The following is a 19,746-nucleotide window of genomic DNA, read 5'->3' as shown; positions in this document are numbered from 1 at the left end:
CATCTCTTCCTTTCTCACCTTGTACGTTTAAAAGTCAGGTTTTCTTTCTCTGGATAGATACCGGAAAGTATTAAGCATACATAATGTAAGTCAAAGAACATCTTATTTTCTGCAGGTTTCTTCTCCTTTCCTCTGGTCTCCTTCTAGAGGTTTTCTTCTCTCCGTGGGCATGAACACCATGAGGTCCTGTTACAGAATGTTCTCCCCGTCTAACTCGGAGCAAGCTGTTAGATCTGCACCACCTTCCTTGCCTTCTGGTTTCTCAAGACACTTCTTGAGTCAAGACCTAACTTTCAACAGTTTATAATTAATGTGGCTTTAGCAAAGCCTTAAGAATCATTTCTTGAATTCCTGAAACATAAGTGACTCAGGTTGTTTCACCTCGGGAGATTAGTAAGTGGCCCCTTAGCAAGAATTATTTTTACTGCACTATTGGGACATGTTGACAATGACAGGACTCTCATGAATATGATTTTCACATTGGTCAATGAGTTTCACGTTGAGGAAAAAATGGTTCTTTAGGCAAAGCTGCAGTCTAATTTTGATCAGGTACCTAATAAGTATGTGAATTCATTCATCTATTCATATAGCAAACATACCGAGAATCCACTGTTCTGTGTGCTGGGCACACAGTGGTGAAGAGAATGGGCGAGAACCCGTGGGGCTTACTGAAGTGCGGTGCAGCTGATTACAAGGCCATGGGAGTGAACCAGGAGATCCAGACAGGGTCTGCCACCCCCACCACCCCAAGGGGGGAGGTTTGGCCAGGTGCCTCTTTTCTTTTAGTTATTATGTTAACATGCAGGAGTGAGGAATAGTCAGGATTCCAAGTCTTCCCCACCTCACATTCTTGCAGTTGTGAATGCAGATGTTTGGTGTTCTGTGCATTCAGTGTCTCTGTGTTGAAAAATAATAATTCAATACAGAATCTAATATGCATTACGTCTATCTATAATGGAAAATTTATGTCAAGGGAAAGTAACGTGGTGTGCTAGGAATCAAATAACCATTTCTTCTCTTTCCTTTTTAACTCTGTGTGACCTGTGCAATACAATGTGACTCATCAAAATGTACTGATGGTCAGAATTCTATTGGCATGAAAGTGTGGACACCTTTCATTGTCCTCAGCAAACTTCTCATATGAAAAGAAACACACACACATACATACACACAGACACAATTGGACCCATATACAGACACATACACAAACATGCATGTAAACCTATCAGGGAAAATTATATAACAATGTGCTCTAGACACATACATGTTTATGGTCAGAAAAGATGGTATTTGAACTACATTTTTAAGAAGTCATATTTTCACAGAGGAAGAAGTGAGTAACAAGTGAGTAAACACATTGCAAATGGAGGCCTCCTCATGAGCAAGGCACAGAGAATGTGTGTATGTGGCAGGGGAGGGGGGGAGGGGGAGATCAGTATTTGAGAGTGATTTTGCATTTCAAATTTATTCTCTAAAACCATGGAAGGCCCTTAGGCAGCAAACTGCCATGATCATATCTGTTCTTGGATGGCAGTTGGAAGGAGGGAAGACATTGGAGATACAAACACCATTGCAGCTTAATGATACTGAGGGTTTGAACTGGGATACTGGCTGGAGAAACATATGAAGGGAGGTGTGGAGGACAGTGAAGTAGGGGCTCCACATGGTCATGAGTACTTGGCTTGGGAGTATCAGAGGCACAAGTTCACTCACTAGACTAGTCCGGTTGTTTTGCATTATCTGGAATTTTTTTATGAGCACTTACCATGTGCCAGGTATCATGTGATGTTTTACAAGCATTGGCCCACTGCATGCACACATCCACCCAAAACTGTACTGTGTGTCTTGTCCTGTACTAGAGTGTGTGGGTGGGTGATTAGCTGATTTATCTTGTACCCTTTCATACCAGCACAGTCTATATTAAAAAGGCCTTATATGGCTATACTGCAGAAGCATTAAATGACTGTAGGCCAAAAAAAAAAAAAAAGAAAAAAAGAATTAATTAATTAAACTGTGTTTAAAATTCTCAGAAAGTTGGGCAGTTTGGGATAATAAATAGAATGTGTTATGCGAGGAGAGGAAAAAAAGTGAGAATTCTGTTTCAAGCCTAAGTAATTAGGAAGAAACTATTTATATAGAAAACCCAGGAGAATCTGATTGATGTGGTAACATGTTTGTCTTTTTGCATAAGTTTTAAGTGCTACTAGAAGGATAATGGGTCTCCCAGAACTAAGAGTTGTGTATCTACATAGACATCGTGTAACCTCTAGTAGCTTCCTTTATTCAAGGAGGTTGAAAATATGAGGGCTCTTGGCACACAGAGGAAAAAGCATTTTGTTCTCAGGATGTTACTTGCTTAAGGGTTGACCAGGCCAAGGCTGGGGTAAAGACTTCAATGTGGAGCCCGGAAAAAGCTGGAGATGGAGGCTACAGGGAAACCTGTTGTCAAAGTCAGATTTCGCACAACAGAATCAGGAACCAAGATAAAACCCAGTCTTAAGATAGGGAATCCAAAAAAAAAAAGCATTAAAGGATTACAGGGAGATCCCAAACACAGGCTGCACTGAACACAGCAGACCCGGATGCTTTCCTCCTGTAGAAATAGCACCATCATTTCTTAGCGAAAGTCTCTAAGAGTTTGGTTCCTATTTGCCTCCTGAGTCGATATACGGCTGATTAGGAATTTTATCTGCTTTTCCTTTAAGTCCCAAGATTTATCCTACTGATTTGTGGGTTATGGATAAGATGTAGCTTCCTGAATACCAAGAATGAGAGACCTGGAAACTATTAACCCATGACGTTCCCAAAGGCCATCACAGTAAAGTGCTGGTCAAGCTTCTGAGGAAGATGAATGGGCAACATTATGGCAAGATGTCAGCTGTAACGCAAAGTGGAGACTGGAGCTGGATTATTCCCAGCTGTAGTGTGCTCTTATAAAATAGCAGCAGCTAACTAAGGTTTATTGAGTGCTAACTCTGAGCCAGCTCTTTTCATGAATTAACTCTTTAAACTCTGACAAAGGAATGAAGTAGACTCCTCCAACTCCCTCAACAGGCCATACAAGTGAGGGAACTAGAATCAAAGTTTAAGTGACTTCTGAAATCCCAGTGCTAGGAAGGGTGGAGAGGGGAGTTTGCATCGAGCCACCCTCTCCTGAGTCTTTGCACTTAGGATTACACTGGGGACTGCCAAGGAGATTTAAACTCCCAGGCAAGTAAGTGCTTGCCTCTGAGGCAAGCCATCTCTAGCAGAACAGCTCAGGAAGGGCATGACAGAAGGAACTGGGGCAATTATAGGGCTTTAGAATTAGTGCCCATTTTAAGTGGACAACTTCTTTCCATCTAATTAGTTTCAGAGGATTTCAAACTAAGCAATCCTTTGCAATATATGTTCTGAACCATTGAACATATAATACCCAGTTATCAAGTGAGCATTATGACGAGACACATACTCAATTGACAAATATTCTAAAGTAAAAAAAAGAAAAAAAAACCCTTGCCATTATCTTACTTTCTTAATTGATTTTTGTTAATATGAAATAGGTTGTACATGTGACTCATTTAAAATCATTTAGTATTTTTCCCCCCATTGATCTCCTCCACCTGCTTCCCCCCTTCCCCCCAGGGCATATATGTAAAATTAAATAAATAAATAAATAAAAATAAATCATTGAGTATTAGTAAGAGTGCCTTTTAGGTGGATTGCTCTGTGTGACTTTCATGCTTAAAACCCATTTTTTATTCAAATGTCTTACAGTCACCCTAGGAAAAAAGTTCTATTATCATTCCCCATTTTATGATGAAAAAAATAACAGACAAGAGAAATTATACAACTTAACAATATCCCATAGCATCACAGTCTTTAGAATAAAAAATTTTAACAATCAACCAATTAATCAAATTCTAAAATTCTAAAAAATATAGAACAGGATTCTAAACAAGAGACTTATTTCTCTAAGTACAAAAATAAAATCCCATAAGCTCATATCACACATTTGATTAATAACCTCATACTATTTTTTAAACTACTTGATTTCCTTTGTCATAACCAGTGTTATAAAAGAATTTTGTACATAATTTATTAAAAATAACTTTGAGAAATAGCATATTTGACTGAGCGGTAATGAAACTATTGAAAAGATGAACTGATTATTGAATAATTAACAACTGTTAATCCTTAAAAATAATTGTTATAAGCCAACCTTGTGAATTAAAGATAGGCATATCACTAATAATCACAAATATTGGAATGCATATAAAATGTCCATGTAGTTAACATATATAGAAAATTCACTGACTGAAATCAGCTGTGAAACCTGACCTGGAATTTGGTTGACTATTAAGTTTAATTTTCTCTCGTTTCAAAATTTAAATAGTTTATTCTACATTGTTAAAAACTGTAATCTTAAAATATTAAAAAATAACTTTACAAACACATATAGGTATGATGAGCCATGTCATCTAAAAAGTTATAAAATATCTGTCCTTAAGAGCTTTCACAATCCCTGTATTTCAAAGCTTATTTTAAAAACCAACACTATTTTGCATTTACAAACAGTATCTTTGCATTAAAGATATGAACTGTAAATATTCTATTATGTACAAAATAGCCGTATCCCAATTTTAATTACACTACTCCTTTTGTTAACATAGAAAGTTGCATCTAATTTTTAAAAATCACACCTTTCTACAATTTCAAAGCCAAAATTAAAGGTTCTTTGCTGAAGAAATAATGAAGCAATCACCAAGATATTTGAAACAATAAAGTCCACATTACATTGATTTTAAGGAAAACCAAGAACACATGCCCTCACATAAAACAGAAACAGAATAACTCACTTTATAAACAAAGAAAGAAGAGACAGCTTTTAAAAATATTTAGATTCGCCAACCCAAGTAAGAATTTTAAAAAATAAAGAGAAGAGAAAGAGAGAGAGAGAGATAGAGGGGGAAACAGAGAGGAATGGAAAGGAGAGGGGGAGAGGGAAAAAAAGAGGGGAGGAGAGAAGAAGAGAGAGCAAAACCTTGCAAGAGTAAAAATACACTCTTAAAGCATTTTTTAAACTTAAATTTTGCTGACAAGGTGGGTAACAGAGGAAATGTAGATTCAGTGCAAAATTTCATACAGCATACAACCTAGAAACTCAACTCCATCAGAGCGGAATTAACAGTCAATGCCTGGCTGGGAATCTCCCTTTGCATTATGAAGAAGGATCTTATTGTTTTATAAGAATAAAACAATATCAAGAATGCAGTATATATATACTTTACAATGTTTAGGGGGAAGACAGTCTTCAAGAACCACAGAAACAATTAACTAGGTAACTGGAGATCACGTTAAAGTAAGGTCTCTACAATTTTCTATTAGGCTATACTTTAAGTAGTTTATGATATAGACTTAAATTAAGTATATTTTATTGCACTATAAATTGGCTATTGGCATTATACCCAAATGTAAACAATAATGCAGACTTCCTTAATATTTCTATTTCTTTAGGTCTCCTTGGATGGAAGAAATGGAAAACTATGTTAAGGGCTGGGAAATTTGTGCATGTATCAGTAAATGTGCATTTCCTTAAAAACATTCCATCAAAACAAAAGGGTATCCCCAAGCGGAGCAACTCCTATTTTTTAAAAAAACCTTGGCCTTTAATTTAAAAAAAAAAAAAAGAAAGAAAGAAAAGAAAAGGTGACAAAGCCACTGGCTTTTGTAGACGTATTAGGATGCTCTCATCGCTTTACACATGCTTCTGCTAGTGTCCTAAATTTAGGTTCCAAATGATCCAAAAATTCAAGCCCATCTTCTTCCTGCCGTTCACTGCAACAGCCTACAGAACCAGCCACGGATCCTTTCCCTTCATAGTTGTATGTACGGATGTAGTCTTGAGCATGTTCATGATTGTCATACTGATTACACAGCTGTACTTTCTGCCAAGAGGGGGGAAACACAACATATTTTATTATTATTATTTTAAACACCAAGACTTACTAACATAAAAATAATGGCTTTGATTTACCTTTGATTGTTTAATTTTTAATCAGAGTGTGTCCTCTAATGGGTTCCTACATATAAGAAATGCACATGATTGGTCTGTATCATAAATCACACTATAAATTCACTATATAGCATGTTTCTATAAGCCACACGTGTGTGACACAAGTGTTCACTCTAAGTAATCATCACTTTTCCTTTCAAAATTATAGCTAAAGGGAAATGCATCGGTTAAACTGATGCCAAATTGATTTGCATACAGATCTCTCCAGGTAGGCGCAGAGACTGTGCAGGCTGGAATCCTCTGGTCTCATACTTTTGATTTCTAAGCCCCACGTTGTCACGCGGGAAATATTAACACAAAATCATGAGAAAAATATTTAAATATCTCATTATTTCAGTAAGAACTGCAAACTAAACAACACGTGAGGAAAAGATCTACTTTCCCCCGAGCATAACTAAATCAAAATTAAGGAAGACAACTTTCCACCTAGTAGGCTAATAATTAAAAATGAAAGGCCGGGCCATTAAATTGCAATCACTTAGAAGGTTGAAAAGAAATCAACACCGATTTGTAGGACCCTTGGGGAAACTCACTTCGCCGAGCCGGGGCTGAGTGAAGCTGCGCCACTCCGAGTAGGCGTATCTGCAGCCGTCCAGCTCCACGTGTCCCGCCCTGGAGGAGTCCAGGCCCGGCTCCAGCGTGTGCGGGCGCCCGGGCCCCCGGCGCGACTCCAAGGTCTGGGCCTGCTGGCCTCCTCTCACCATTTCAATGATCTCCTGCCCCCCGGGTTTCACTCCTGATCCCACGGTGCCGAAAGTCCCCTGACCCGAGCTGCCCACAATCTCGGTTGTGAAGCCGTTTGCCGAATACTGAAATGAAAGAGTTTGCTTTAGGGGAAGACAGAGACCACCACAAAATAGTAAGAAAAAGCACAAACCATGCAGACGGTGCCCTGAGCCTGTGCTAGAAGGTATGTTCTCTGCCAGCAGGAACTGAATCTCTCTTGGCAATCCTGAGGACCTAACTGTTGTAACCCCAGTCTTTATGTGGCTTCCAACACAAGACCAAAAGCTTAATGCATATCCTGTCCCTAAAAACTTCTCACAATACTGTCCAGCTTCACTTGTTAAAACTGTCCAGTATCTCACACCTCCCAATCAAGATCCCAGGACTACTGTCTCACATGCATTTATCCTGCTTAGTTTAAATCCATTCCCTTCACCTGACTAGGGGAAAAAACAGAAATAATGATCGATCTTTTCATTCAGTGTCTAATCTAGTTCCCTTTCCGCAAAAACAAAAATAATAGAAATAAAGCTGCCATAAAAAAATCTCAGCTGTGATAATAAATCTTTGCAATCTAAATAAATAAAAATAATAAAAATACATCAGCAGGGAAAATAAGAATACCAGAGCTTCTTTGACTGCTAATTTTCTGCGTTGCGTTGTTATAGAGAACTCCGGGTTTCTTTTTTCCTAATCCCTTCCTAGATGACAATGCCCTTTTGTTTTCTAAATCTTTCCTTTTGTTTTCTAAATCTTTCCTGCTCTAATCATCGATTATACTTTTTGTAGGAAATGTACTTGTTTCTTGTTGATGAATTAGGTTAAAAATCAAAGTTGGGGCAATGTAGTCACTTGCTGGCATTGCTGTTTCATATACTTGACCTAAGGCTCCTTTCTAACCCACATTAGAGTCAGAAAGACTCCATTAAAGTTCTTCTCACGTTGATCAAAGCTTATAGTCATTTTATTGCTGTTGCAAAAAAAATTTTTTTAAACAATTATACTAATGATCTGTGAATAATTAAGTGAAACATGTTTACAACACAAACAGCAGTTTCGATATATAAAAAACACTGAGCCTAAAATTGAAATCATGAAACATTTGAAATATAAAATAATACTGACATGCCCAAGGATTTTTACTATTAAGTAATACTATATGGCTAAACTGAAATGCCATCTATTACCAAGGGGAATTGATGTCATTTTATATGATCCATGGGACTGATGACATTTTATATATAACAAGTTACCTGATTTTAAAAGAACTTTGTTCAGAAAAAGGTAATTATAGTTGGTTAGGCCAACTTATCCTTTGTATTTATTTTAAAAAGACAAACTACTTACCACTTTGTCATCTCCAGGAGCCTCAGTGTTTGACACAATGAGGTTCTGCTGGGTTACATCATCAGGAATTGCTTTTGGCTTTTTGGTTGCCCCAGTTGTCCCACAGATTAAGGTAAACAGGATACCTAGAGGATGACAGAAATTACTTGAGTTTACGATAAAACAATGTGAAGTTGTGAATTTTGATGACTAATATAAAGACAGCTTTCCAGAAAATGCATATGTGACGGCTTGTATCAGAGTAGCATACAATAGAAAAGGCTGCCGTCACCGGACATGCCACAGAGACATGCTAAATGCTGTATTTCTGTGTTAAATTTTGTCCATGCTGAGATAACAGAACTATAAATAAATTCACTTTTAATATATAAATAAAATTTGTGTGTTAAATAGGGATCCAGCTATAAACAAATGAACAGCTATAGATAACAGTGTTGATCTAAGAAAGTGTCTTCAAAGTTATTTTAAAGGCTATTATTTGAGTTCAAGAAGGGACTCACAAAATAGCAAGGCTATGCCCAACAGTATTGCAAGGATGGCCCACTTTCCAAGTCTGATTTCTCCGATGCCAGTCCTGGGAACTACGCGAAGTGTGCAGTCATTTTCGGTAATACAGTCACATACTATAACATTTAATAGAGTGACATGTGACAGGCCATGTCTATCTGTAACTCTGACAGGTACTGTATATGGTCCAAACGGAGGGTCATTTTGATAGAAAAGACGTACTGCAGTATCTGAAAGAAAATAAAACCAAGAGTTATAGAATGCCATTGATTTCTCCTGAGCACAAGTAGCTAGTGATAGGATAGTCATCAAATTTCCCTACAAATGGATTTTCCTGATGGGACAGCACCACTGCTACAGATTGTAAATATGAATGGACTGAATAGTTCTAATCTACAGCCGTTGCAAACATATTGCATATAAAAGTTTGTTTCTGCCCCCTTTAAAAAAGGTCTATTGGTTTTTGTAATAATATATTTGTCTGTCCCTAAATAAATTCTTCTTATCCTAACTAAACTTGTTAAGAGATTGGTTTCTATCACAGCTTTAAAAATTTTAATGTAACCATTCAGTGTATATTTTCATTTATACATGATTCATCAGACTGCTATTTCATAATAGTCTTAAATTCTAGACACAGTGCCTTGACTTGCCACCATAGCTTCTATACGTCCTTATTTTGCTTCCTCCATTCTGTTTTTTCTTTACCTTTATTCAAGCCTTTTCTTTTCTAATTTGCCATAATTGAAGAATATTCGTTGAAAACATGGGGCTAAAAATCATTCCAGGGCATTTTAAAGACAAACCCCACTCAGCTTAATGGATCTCTAGTCGTGGCACAGGGAGACCAGGACATCGTGGCCACCGGGCAATATAGTCAGGAGATGGAGAACGTGCTGAAGAGTTGAGAGCTGCTGTAGGGAGTGATGCAATGGTGATATGGAGAGAGGTCCCTTTTACTTTTGCCACTCTTGTCACCACTGATACGGCTGTGCTTAAAGTCGTAAGTATAGACTAGGAACCAAGTTGGGGGAGAATCCCAAGTAGAAAACAATAGATAAGAAATGGTCAGAAGTCACTACAGCAGAGAAAGGAGACATAGTATGGTGGACACTGTGACACACACCCAGATCCCTCTGCAATCAGGGGCTTACTGTCCTAACTTGCTTGGGAGACAATCAGCACCTTTAGAGATTGTACCTTCCTGCAAAAGGTCATGCCTCTCAGGGTGGCCCAACCCACTGACCGAGCAAGGAGAAAGTAAAGAGACTCAACTTGGGGCACGCTGAGGAGCCAGTTAGCTCAGACTCCCCATGGGTTCAGCTGATACTCTCCTTTGGCCTGTTACAGCTTGACTTCTCTTTTTGCCCAATCCCACTTCCCTTCCTGTCACAGTCACTGATGCCAAGCAAACTCTTTAATAAACATTCTTCCTGAGAAACTCTGTCTCAGAGTTGCTTCTTGGAGAAGACACCCATGATATATGAGGATTCCATTATGGAACCATTAACATGGAAAGAATCTATGGAGGTGGGAGGTACACAAGTCAGAAGTGATTATATTAGACGCACTCTACGCATCTGTGTATGTGGAGCAAGAATGAAATGAGAATTCACGTTATCACAAGGCCAATTAGAGACGAGCACTCATGAGACCCACTGCCTACCACGCTAAAACTGAGAAACCCGCCTCTTTTCATTGGTGGTTGCTACATGGTGAATGATTGTTCTGTTTCATCATGAAAGAAGCATGTTAGGGCGGGGGAAGGATGAACAGTATAAAGGGGGTAAAATATATTATGATGGGAGGAGGTCAGACTTTGATTGTACTCCAGAAGCTTATATAATGTCACCCCAAGAAATTTAATTTAAAAAATTAAAAAAGAAAAGTATTTTGATGTTGAAAAGGACAACATAACTTTTAGAAATACGCACCATTAATTTTTGTCAGTCCCCACATTCTCTGTACTTCTGAATCAGAATCACCCTCCAAACTGAAGCTAAAGGGTGGACCATTTACAGGGTCATCAGGATCAAAAGCAACAATCTCCGCAGAGGACATGACGGTCTTACAGATTATCACTGTCTGTTTCAGTATTAACGGGCCATTATCATTCACATCTTCAAGTATAATTCCCAGTGTCCCAGTACATGTTCTTCCATCTAGAAAATCAGATATAAAAATACAACTTTTAATGTTTTGAGTTTTCACTAGGGTATTATGCATTAAAATTTTTATTTAAATATTTTTTAGGTACCTGTAACCTATAAATGACAGTGACAAGCAGTCACAGGTTATGTCCTTAGGGAATGTTAAAAGTAAAATATTATCACTTTCAAATAAGTTGTACAGACAATAACTGATATGGAGATTTGTCATTCATTCACTAAATAGCTACAGTAAATATGGAAACTTTTATGGACGTGAGTTTTGACTCATTTTTAAAAGAGAAAGGAAGAGAGTATGAACAAGGACATTTCTGGTATATTTAAAAGCACAGGGAAATTCAAGGAGTGGGAAAGCACAGTCTGCACACCCATGTTCTAGACATAATGAAGGGGAAGGCAGGGAGGTTTGTACTTTATCTACTGGCATACTTTCCATCAGGGCACAAGAACCTCACCCTTTGACCTCTCTTGTTCTCATGCTATGTGGTGCTTTCTTGTTCTCTCTGAGAACTGGGACTATTGGATGTCTTGAATGTTTCTTTTCATTTGGGTCCACACAAGTTGAAAGTACAAGTCTTACCAATTTAATCTGGTTAACTGCATTGTTCCCACAGTGTTTGCTCTTCTACTTCTGTGCTAAATGCTCAGATTTCCTTTCTATTAAACATTTGGAGTTGCTCATTAAACTACAGTCTCTTTGAGCATTGTAATTAGTATTATTATAGAATATTTAAACCAAAGATTTTAGGTCTCTAATTCACAGTGTTTCACAGCTGTTTTTCATCTGTTGGTGAAATAAATAATACTCTTTTATTCATTGGACTGTAGGCACGCAATGCTCATCTTCTAATATTAATGTAATTTTACATTGGTGAGTACTAATTCCAAATATAAAGTCATGTCAAGTGGATCACCCAGGGCCCCATGATTTATGGCCTCTCCTGTTAAACGTTTTAAAAAATTGAAAGTACACTCCTCTCCAAATTTAGAATACACAACAAATATAAAATCTAAAACTCAGCTGTAGAGAGAAGATACCTGGGTGAAACAGTCAAGAGTTTGGACTAAGAAGATACTGAGAAAAAAAAGGAAAGGAATGGAACTCAAAGCTGAAGAGATAGATGTGTTTAGGAGAGGAGAAGGTAGTAAAAGCAGAAAGCACAGAGAAAAGAGGAATGTGTTGAAAAGTAAAGACATAGAAGCCTTGAGAGAGTTTTACAAAGAAGAAACAAGTGCTTTGGAGAAGTAGGAGGGTGGGAAGCGAGCATGGTCCAGGGGTCAGTGCTCCCGAGGAAAGAGCATCTTTCATTAGGTAGTAAGCAAAGATGTAAAATTACCTATCCCCCTACCTTCTTCAAAAAAAGAAAAAAGAATGAGAGAGGCCTCATTATACATTTATTTTATACCACAATGATGATTAACAGGACCTCGCTATTAAACTCCATAAAAATACTTGATCTCTCAATTATTTTATTTACTCCACAACAGAGAAGAATGTAGAAAATAATTATATTCAAAATCTCTACTTGGAGGTAGTAATTTTTATCTCATATATCAACAAACCATTTGCCAAGTGCTATAAAAATGTGAAAATAATTGATTTGAGTTTCATATTATTTTTCTTCTTTCATTTGCGTTTGACCAAAAAATATGTCTTAACAAAGGTTTATGAGAAGCTGAGGCCTTAACAGAGTCTTTAATTGGTTTAAGTTAAATTAGTAATGATTACAACTTTACCCATTCAATCAACAAATATGAAGTATTTATCATTAATTTAGAGGAAATTAGAATATCTAAAACATTTATCAAAATCAATTCTAAATTCTAATTTTGCAAGCTAAAGTGTAATAATTTATGTTATTATAGTTAGCATATTTGTTTTTGAAAGGCACAAAGTTCAAATATATATTACAGTAAAATTATATCTTATGCACTAAATGAACCTCATGCATAATCATTGTGCTCACATTTCTCTCAATTTTGTAGGACTCACAGAATATGACTTTATAGTTTATGTGATTGTATAGACTGGTACTGTTTGTCTTTCTAATTTTATAACATACTATTAATTACGACTATTATTTATTTTTACATAATGTCCTTACTCAGAATTCTAACCCCCAAGTATACTGTTAATTTTTTGTAAGAAGACAGAACTATTTTCTAGGAGTGCACTGTGGGGCAATAAGTATATTCTCTCTATAATGAATTTTTCTGCCAAAGTAAATATTTTAAGAAATACAACTAGATAACTTGAAGCTAATTTTACTGAAGTCTTTTTCTCAATTTTTAATGATTATTTAACTTTTATAAATTATTTAAGTTTCAAGCATGTCTGTGACTGTTATTTTACAATTACATCTAAAACTGAGGGTGCTGTTAGAAAGAAGACATGGATTAGTAAATTAGAGCAAACCTCTCAATCACTCTGCATGTCATCTAGGGAGAAATGCACTTTGAGAATGTATACAGCTGACTTAAAAACATATGTGGCTGGTTTAACAGCTGAGGATGCATGTAGCTAAGGATGTATGTAGCTGGTTTAAAAACAAAGTTCTTACCTTTGTCTGATGCAAGGATTGTAACATTATATATACCATTTCTGATGGACTCTGCCTCTCTATCCAAGTTTCTGAAAGTTGTAATTGATCCTGTGTTTTCATTAACAGTGATCCACCCCTTTGGATCATTTATTTTCTTATACCTGATAATAATGAATTAAAATAACATAATGTATCATAAGCCAAATTACAACACTGGTGCCAAACCATGTAAACTTGGAGTTAATTAAATTGAATTATGAATACCTTATGCCGCTGCTACTTCTCGTTTCTGGGTCGTATGCTTTATATCCATTGCTCTGTGTATTTACTGGTGCATTTTCTTTAATTCGAACAGTTTGCACTGGAGGAGTACACTCGGGGCCCTCATCCTGATCTTTTACATTAACAGTAACTGTAGCCGTGCTCATGCTTGATCTTGAAGTAGTTTCTCTAAAATACGGAGCCTCATTAACTACACCAATTTGCAGGGTCACCTGCTGTCTTTCTTCATAATTCAGCGGCTATAAAAGCAAGTGTGTTGAAAATCAGTTCAAGACATTTAATATTTGGCAATGTTCACTGGTATGTATAACTACTTAAATTAGGAACTATGTAAGTGCTGTGTTGGGAACAGTCATGAGAATATTAAACGTATACCCAGAAACGAGGCGGTGGTGGGAGGAGGGCAATCCTTCAACTGACTCGGTGTTTGGTGAAACCAGCAAAACAAAAACAAGCAAAAACCCTATTCCCCAACTGCAAATTCAACACAAGTAACACCATAGGTCCTGATAACAATTTCAGGACGTATCTAATGAAAGTGCTTCAAGCCTAACACCTGAGATATTACTTAGGAGGCCCATACTCTAACCAACAGTTATTTACTCTTCCATTACTTTTGGGAGAGCTTAACCTGCCCTCCTAAAATGAATAAAATTATTTGTACCTGGTTTGAGGTAAAAAAATGTGGGCCAAATTTTATAAAACATTTTTAAGAGAAAAGACACAAGGAAATAGAAAGCTTACGGACATTACATTATCTTTTTAAAAAAATCTTTTCCCATCCTAGTTACTTTCCAAAAAAGCTGGCAGTCCCAAGTTTAGTGGAAGGTTTTTATTATGCCTGATCTGTAGTTGTAATGAGAATGGATGAAACCATTTCTTAGAAGACAAAAATTGTGTCAGGTCTTAGACGTCACAGGAATAAATTTCCTTCTTAAAACTCCAAGGATTAGGGCAAGGGTTGGGTGAAGAAAGAGACAAGATTTAAGGGACATTTCTCTGCTGTTTTGAAACAAAGAAAACCCACTGACTGCAGCTAATTTTCATCACTGTAAGAAAAATGCATTCATCATATTTTATCCATGCTCCCTGTGAATATGTACAAAAGGGAAACCCCATAGACCCAGGAATTAATCGTATTATAATCAAAGAAGCAGCAGGTAAAAGCCTGTGACTCTGTCGAAAGCCAAAGAGGCTCAGATCACTGTCTGAGCTAACTCAGGCTCCTGAATGAGCAGCGAGTTCTTCTGAGATGCTGTAGAATCATATTAAAAAGAAGTTTTAGAAGTATTTGCATGTTTGAAGGGCAGAGGCTTCTCATTCTGAACTGGGAAACTAAGGATGCCATGTACACCAGATGCAGAGGAAGAGCTCTACAAACAGCCTCCCTGTGGGTTTGACCAGGAATAACTCATCATTTGGGGAATTCAGTAGGTGGAGGCCCTTGACCCAGCTGCAGAAGAAGAAAGAATGGGCTGGGAAAGTCTGGCCTGTCCACTGGCCTCACAGCTGTGTAAGTTTCTGAATTGTTAAGAGATATTGATTACAAAGTGAATTCCACTATCATATTATTTGAACACATATATATTTATATATTTTTAATCATGACTTTCTTTAAGGTTCCTCATGCTAGTAATTTTTAATTAATTTATGAAGAGAGGGTTGTTTCTGAGATTTAAAGTGTTACTTATGGACTATTGAATCATTTGGCCAAAAGGTACAAATTTCCAGTTACAAAATAAACATGTCATGGGAATGTAGTGTACAGCATGGTGATTATAGTGAATAATCCTGTATTGCATATTTGAAAGTAGCCAGGAGAATGGATCTTGAAAGTTCTCATCACAAGAAAAAAATTTTTTGTAAGTATGTATGGTGACAGCGAGGAACTTGACTTTATTGTGGTGATCATCTAGCAATATATACAAGTATCAAATTATGTTGTATACCTGAAACTAATATAGTGTTATATCATTTATACCTCAATTTAAAGAAAAAAATTTTCCAAAATGAATATTCATTCCTTTATATATGAAGAAGATAGCATTTACATTTATCTATGTATCTATATATTCCTACACTTACCCAAACTCCTTTCTTTTCATTAACTCTAGTATACTAATCTGTAATATTATAAACTTAAAAACAACTAACATATTAATTTATCCTTACCTTAACCACACACAGAACTCCTTCATTGGTTTTGGGATCTGTTACAATTTTAAAATTTCCATTTTCATTGCCCTTTAAAATGGTATAATTAGCTCTCCAATTAGCAGTATTAATTAAGTCTTTATCTTCAACACTAACACGTAGGATTTCCACATCCACCGTATTTTCTTCCACTGATGCCACATACTAAAATAATAAAAACAAAACAAAAAAAGTTTCATTAGTAACTCTCACAAAAATAGGACACCCTGTGAAAGTAAGCTCTCTTCTTCTAATTTCCAAAGTACTCTGTTTACATGATTTTAAACCACAACTTCAAACTGCTGTCCAGGGGCTCCTTCCTTTGAAATCATGTGACGTGGGTGAGATGCGCTTCTTTAGCAACGAACTCTGGGTTGTACGTTTTTCTCTCATTAATACCATGTACTTACAGAAGTACGAGTAAAGGTTGGTAAGTGGTCATTCACATCTTCAATATGAATGAGGCAAGTTGCAGTCGTCTGCAAACCAAAATATTGACCATTCATGTCCTGTACTTTTATTTTCAACTGGTATTTCTCAATTAACTGAAAAGGAAGTAAGAACTGAATTACTCAGTGAAAGCAACATTATAAATGAAGTCTTATTTTACACTTTTACAATTTTCCTTACATTAAAAATTTAAGAGGGACGCTATTAAACTTCATAGATTTCATGTGCTGGCAGAAGAATAATTTCCTCACCCTAATTTCAATTAATTTATGAAAATAGAGTAGTTTCTCAAGTTTATAAAGTGCTACTTATAGATTATGGAATCCGTTGATTTTAGCTTTACTCAACAGAAAGAAAAGATATAGCCCTAGTACATTTAAAATTAATCAAAATCTTTATCTTCTATCCAAAGCACATTCTTATATGTTAAAAAACACAGAGCAGTGACTCAGACCAGTCTTGTAAGAAAACAATAAAGCAAATATTATTCTGTTAAAAAGACATATTTTACTTATTTACTGTACATTGATTTAAAAAATCATTAAATTAGCATGAAAACAAGGGTTGGGGCTATAGCCTTTTTTGTCTCCAAGGAAAATAAAATCTGGCTCTTAGAACTTTCCATTCATCAGAGTTGGCAGAAGGCTAGTTAAAAAAATGTGTTTCTCCTCATGATGGTTTTATTTATCATAAGTAATTAAGATATAGAATGATTAAAATATTGATAATAATGCCTCTAGACTAAACATGAGGAAACTTGGGTTCTATTCTCAACTCCCAAAATAACAAATGTAACCTCAGGCAATTGAAAAATTCTCCTTAAGTTTCTTCCTCTATAAAACCATGATAATAATACGTTTCCTTCGTAATTCCCCTTTTCATAAGACAAAATAATATGTGAGAAACTATCCTAACCTTCCACCTTTTAGAATGTTCACCATTCTCTTACACAGCCACCTTCTTCTCCTATTTCCATCACTTCTTAAATTTCCTTGTCTTCATTCATTTCCCTAAAAACAAATTTCTCTCAATCTCTACAAATTTTTCTGATTTACTATTCCCTCATAACCAATCAAATATGTTAACTTGAAAAGTAATAGCCTTATTGCATTTAAAAATTCTAAAAACCCCATACTAGTATACTTTCAGGAGGAAATATATATTTTGTTTGTAGTGAACGAAGACTTATTAGGAATAACCAATTGGTTGATAAAGCAAAGAAATGAAGTTCTGTGGGCCTATATATTAACTTGTGATATCCTTCAATGGAACAAAAACTCTGATCTTTAAAGAGCTTAAAGGGTTGAAGGTAACAGATGAAAACTGGAAGCCTGAAGTCTGAAAGTGGCTTCAGAGCACTTGGTAAAACCACTCTAAAACTCCTTCATTAGTTTTCAGCTGATTCTATCAGAAGGATCTATTCAAGACTCGATGATAAAAGAGGAATTGGTTTATAATCCACTTTTCCTGAGCACATAAATTCCACAAAGAACCTGCTGTAACACTAATTCATTTATCCAGGAAATGATATTGTATTCTTCACTGGCACATACAATAAAAATAAGTGATTTTATAAATAATAAGATAAATAAGTGTCAAATTCACTTGGGAATTTCTTTGTGGATGCAGTAAAAAAAATGATTAATTTTATTAAGTTTCAATCCATAGGACATGTGAAGAAATGGGAGGTAGGCATAGAGCACTTCTGCTGAATAACATAGTCTACTGTTCCTCTCAAGGAAAAGTACTTGTGTGATTGTAATAACAAAGAAATACCTGATAAACATGTAATACTGTATTTTATTTTTATAAAATACCATCTTTATATGAAAGACATCTATGATGATTCAGATTGGTACCTTTGAAAGACATTTTGTCAAACATAAATTGAATGTCACTTTAAGGGGAAAAAAATCCTATTTGTTACCAATAATAAATTGGAATGGTTAAACAAAAATGAGAATTCTAGAAAATTTTTATCAATCACTGTGACATTAATGGAAGTGAGGAGGTGATTTTTCAACGTTGTTTAATATAAGGTGTCGATATTTGGAAGATCTGCATAACTTAGTGAACCAATATGATGAAAGCATGTTACAAAATCACGCATGGGTAAACTATCCACACACAGTACAGATAGGCCAAAGGGTTTTTAAGTAACAATGCATGAAAGTTCATTGATAAGGCTTCAGAGTGCACTTTGCAAAAAAACGTTTAGGAAACTACCACTTGTCAAGTTTTGATATAGTATCAAAGATGTATATCCACAATAATCTGAAATTACTATCAAAATACTCTGCTCTTTTGTAACTTCATATCATGTTAAATTTTCTTCGTTTATGTTAGCTAATACTACATATTATAAGAGCCTGAATGCAGGAAATATGGGAATCCATCTGTCTTATATAAAGCCAAATATTAAAGAGATTTGGAAAACTGTGTAATAATGTCACTGTTCTCACTACATTATTTATTATTTTGGAAAATGTAATTAATTTTATAAAAATGTTATTTATGTTAACATGTAATATATCTATTATTATTTTAACTGGGTAATTAAATACATATTTTAAATTTTTATCAGTTTTAAATGCTAATGAGTAAATACTGATAAATATAACCCACATAAACAAAATATCTTTGGAATCTTCAAAAATACTTAAGAGTGTAAAGGGATCTTGAGACCAGAAAATTTGAAGACCATCGCTCTATTCCATGAGGGATAAAGAGAAGAGGAAATTAATTTGATATGAAGTTTTAGAAATCAAAGAAATACCTGATAAACATATAATACTATATTTTAAGATTAAGTATTATAAATGTAGTAAGTAGGCCAGATAAACTGCTCTAAGAATTCAGCAGAATATATGCTTAGTGGAGGAAGTAATAGTCGAATAACCAAGTTACTAAATTACTAAACTGTGTCAGTTGCAGGGTTAATGGACAGAATATAAAAGTAAAATAATTTTGGCAATATCAACATGCTTTGGAAAGTAATTCTGATCAAGGGGATAAGAGGAGATTTCAGATACAACTTGGAGAACATGAATTCAAGGTCATAAAAGAAAAATTATTAATAAGATAAGAATGTATTCATGTCATTTTGACTAGAAGACATGGGAGGGACAGCATGTTTAGAAGGAAAGAAGAGTTTGATTTTAGATGTACTGCATTTTAAGTACCTGTGAAACATCCAAGTAAAGATTCCCGAGAGACAACTGAAAATGGTTAGCCAGATACTAGAGAGAGACTTTCTTTTAACCCACGCAAATGGCAGAATGCAAATGAGCTTACTGAGGAAGGCCTGATGCAGACAGAAGGAGCGCTGTTATGTGTAGATAACAAATTTCTACACATTTGCCAAAGTTTCACTTTTCATAGTTGATATTTGTTTTTAATACCACAAATATCTATATTAGGAAATTCAATTTTATAAAACACAATTCAGGAGAGAACACATTAGAGGTTCAAAATT

General features: G+C 35.6%; 1 protein-coding gene across 2 annotated transcripts in view; it reads right to left on the bottom strand.

Moving 5' to 3' along the window:
• Positions 1-3,694: 3,694 nt before the first annotated feature.
• Positions 3,695-19,746, bottom strand: part of DSC2 (desmocollin 2) — a 30,908-nt gene continuing 14,856 nt past the window's right edge. The window contains exons 8-17 of one of the 2 annotated variants that reach the window (XM_081150367.1): positions 16,232-16,366; positions 15,801-15,986; positions 13,611-13,867; positions 13,365-13,507; positions 10,570-10,797; positions 8,629-8,865; positions 8,129-8,253; positions 6,589-6,864; positions 6,017-6,062; positions 3,695-5,927 (exon numbers count right to left, since the gene is read on the bottom strand). In XM_081150367.1, the coding sequence (XP_081006493.1) occupies positions 6,027-6,062; positions 6,589-6,864; positions 8,129-8,253; positions 8,629-8,865; positions 10,570-10,797; positions 13,365-13,507; positions 13,611-13,867; positions 15,801-15,986; positions 16,232-16,366 (1,623 nt within the window). In that variant the 3' untranslated portion in view covers positions 3,695-5,927; positions 6,017-6,026. The remainder of the gene's footprint in view (positions 5,928-6,016; positions 6,063-6,588; positions 6,865-8,128; positions 8,254-8,628; positions 8,866-10,569; positions 10,798-13,364; positions 13,508-13,610; positions 13,868-15,800; positions 15,987-16,231; positions 16,367-19,746) is intronic. The other variant, XM_081150366.1, reaches the window with a different exon arrangement.

The sequence above is a fragment of the Miniopterus schreibersii genome (assembly GCF_964146895.1).
Source record: "Miniopterus schreibersii genome assembly, chromosome: 10".
Taxonomy (NCBI): Eukaryota; Metazoa; Chordata; class Mammalia; order Chiroptera; family Miniopteridae; genus Miniopterus; species Miniopterus schreibersii.
Note: the sequence above shows the minus strand (reverse complement) of the source record. Positions and strands in the feature narration are given on the sequence as shown.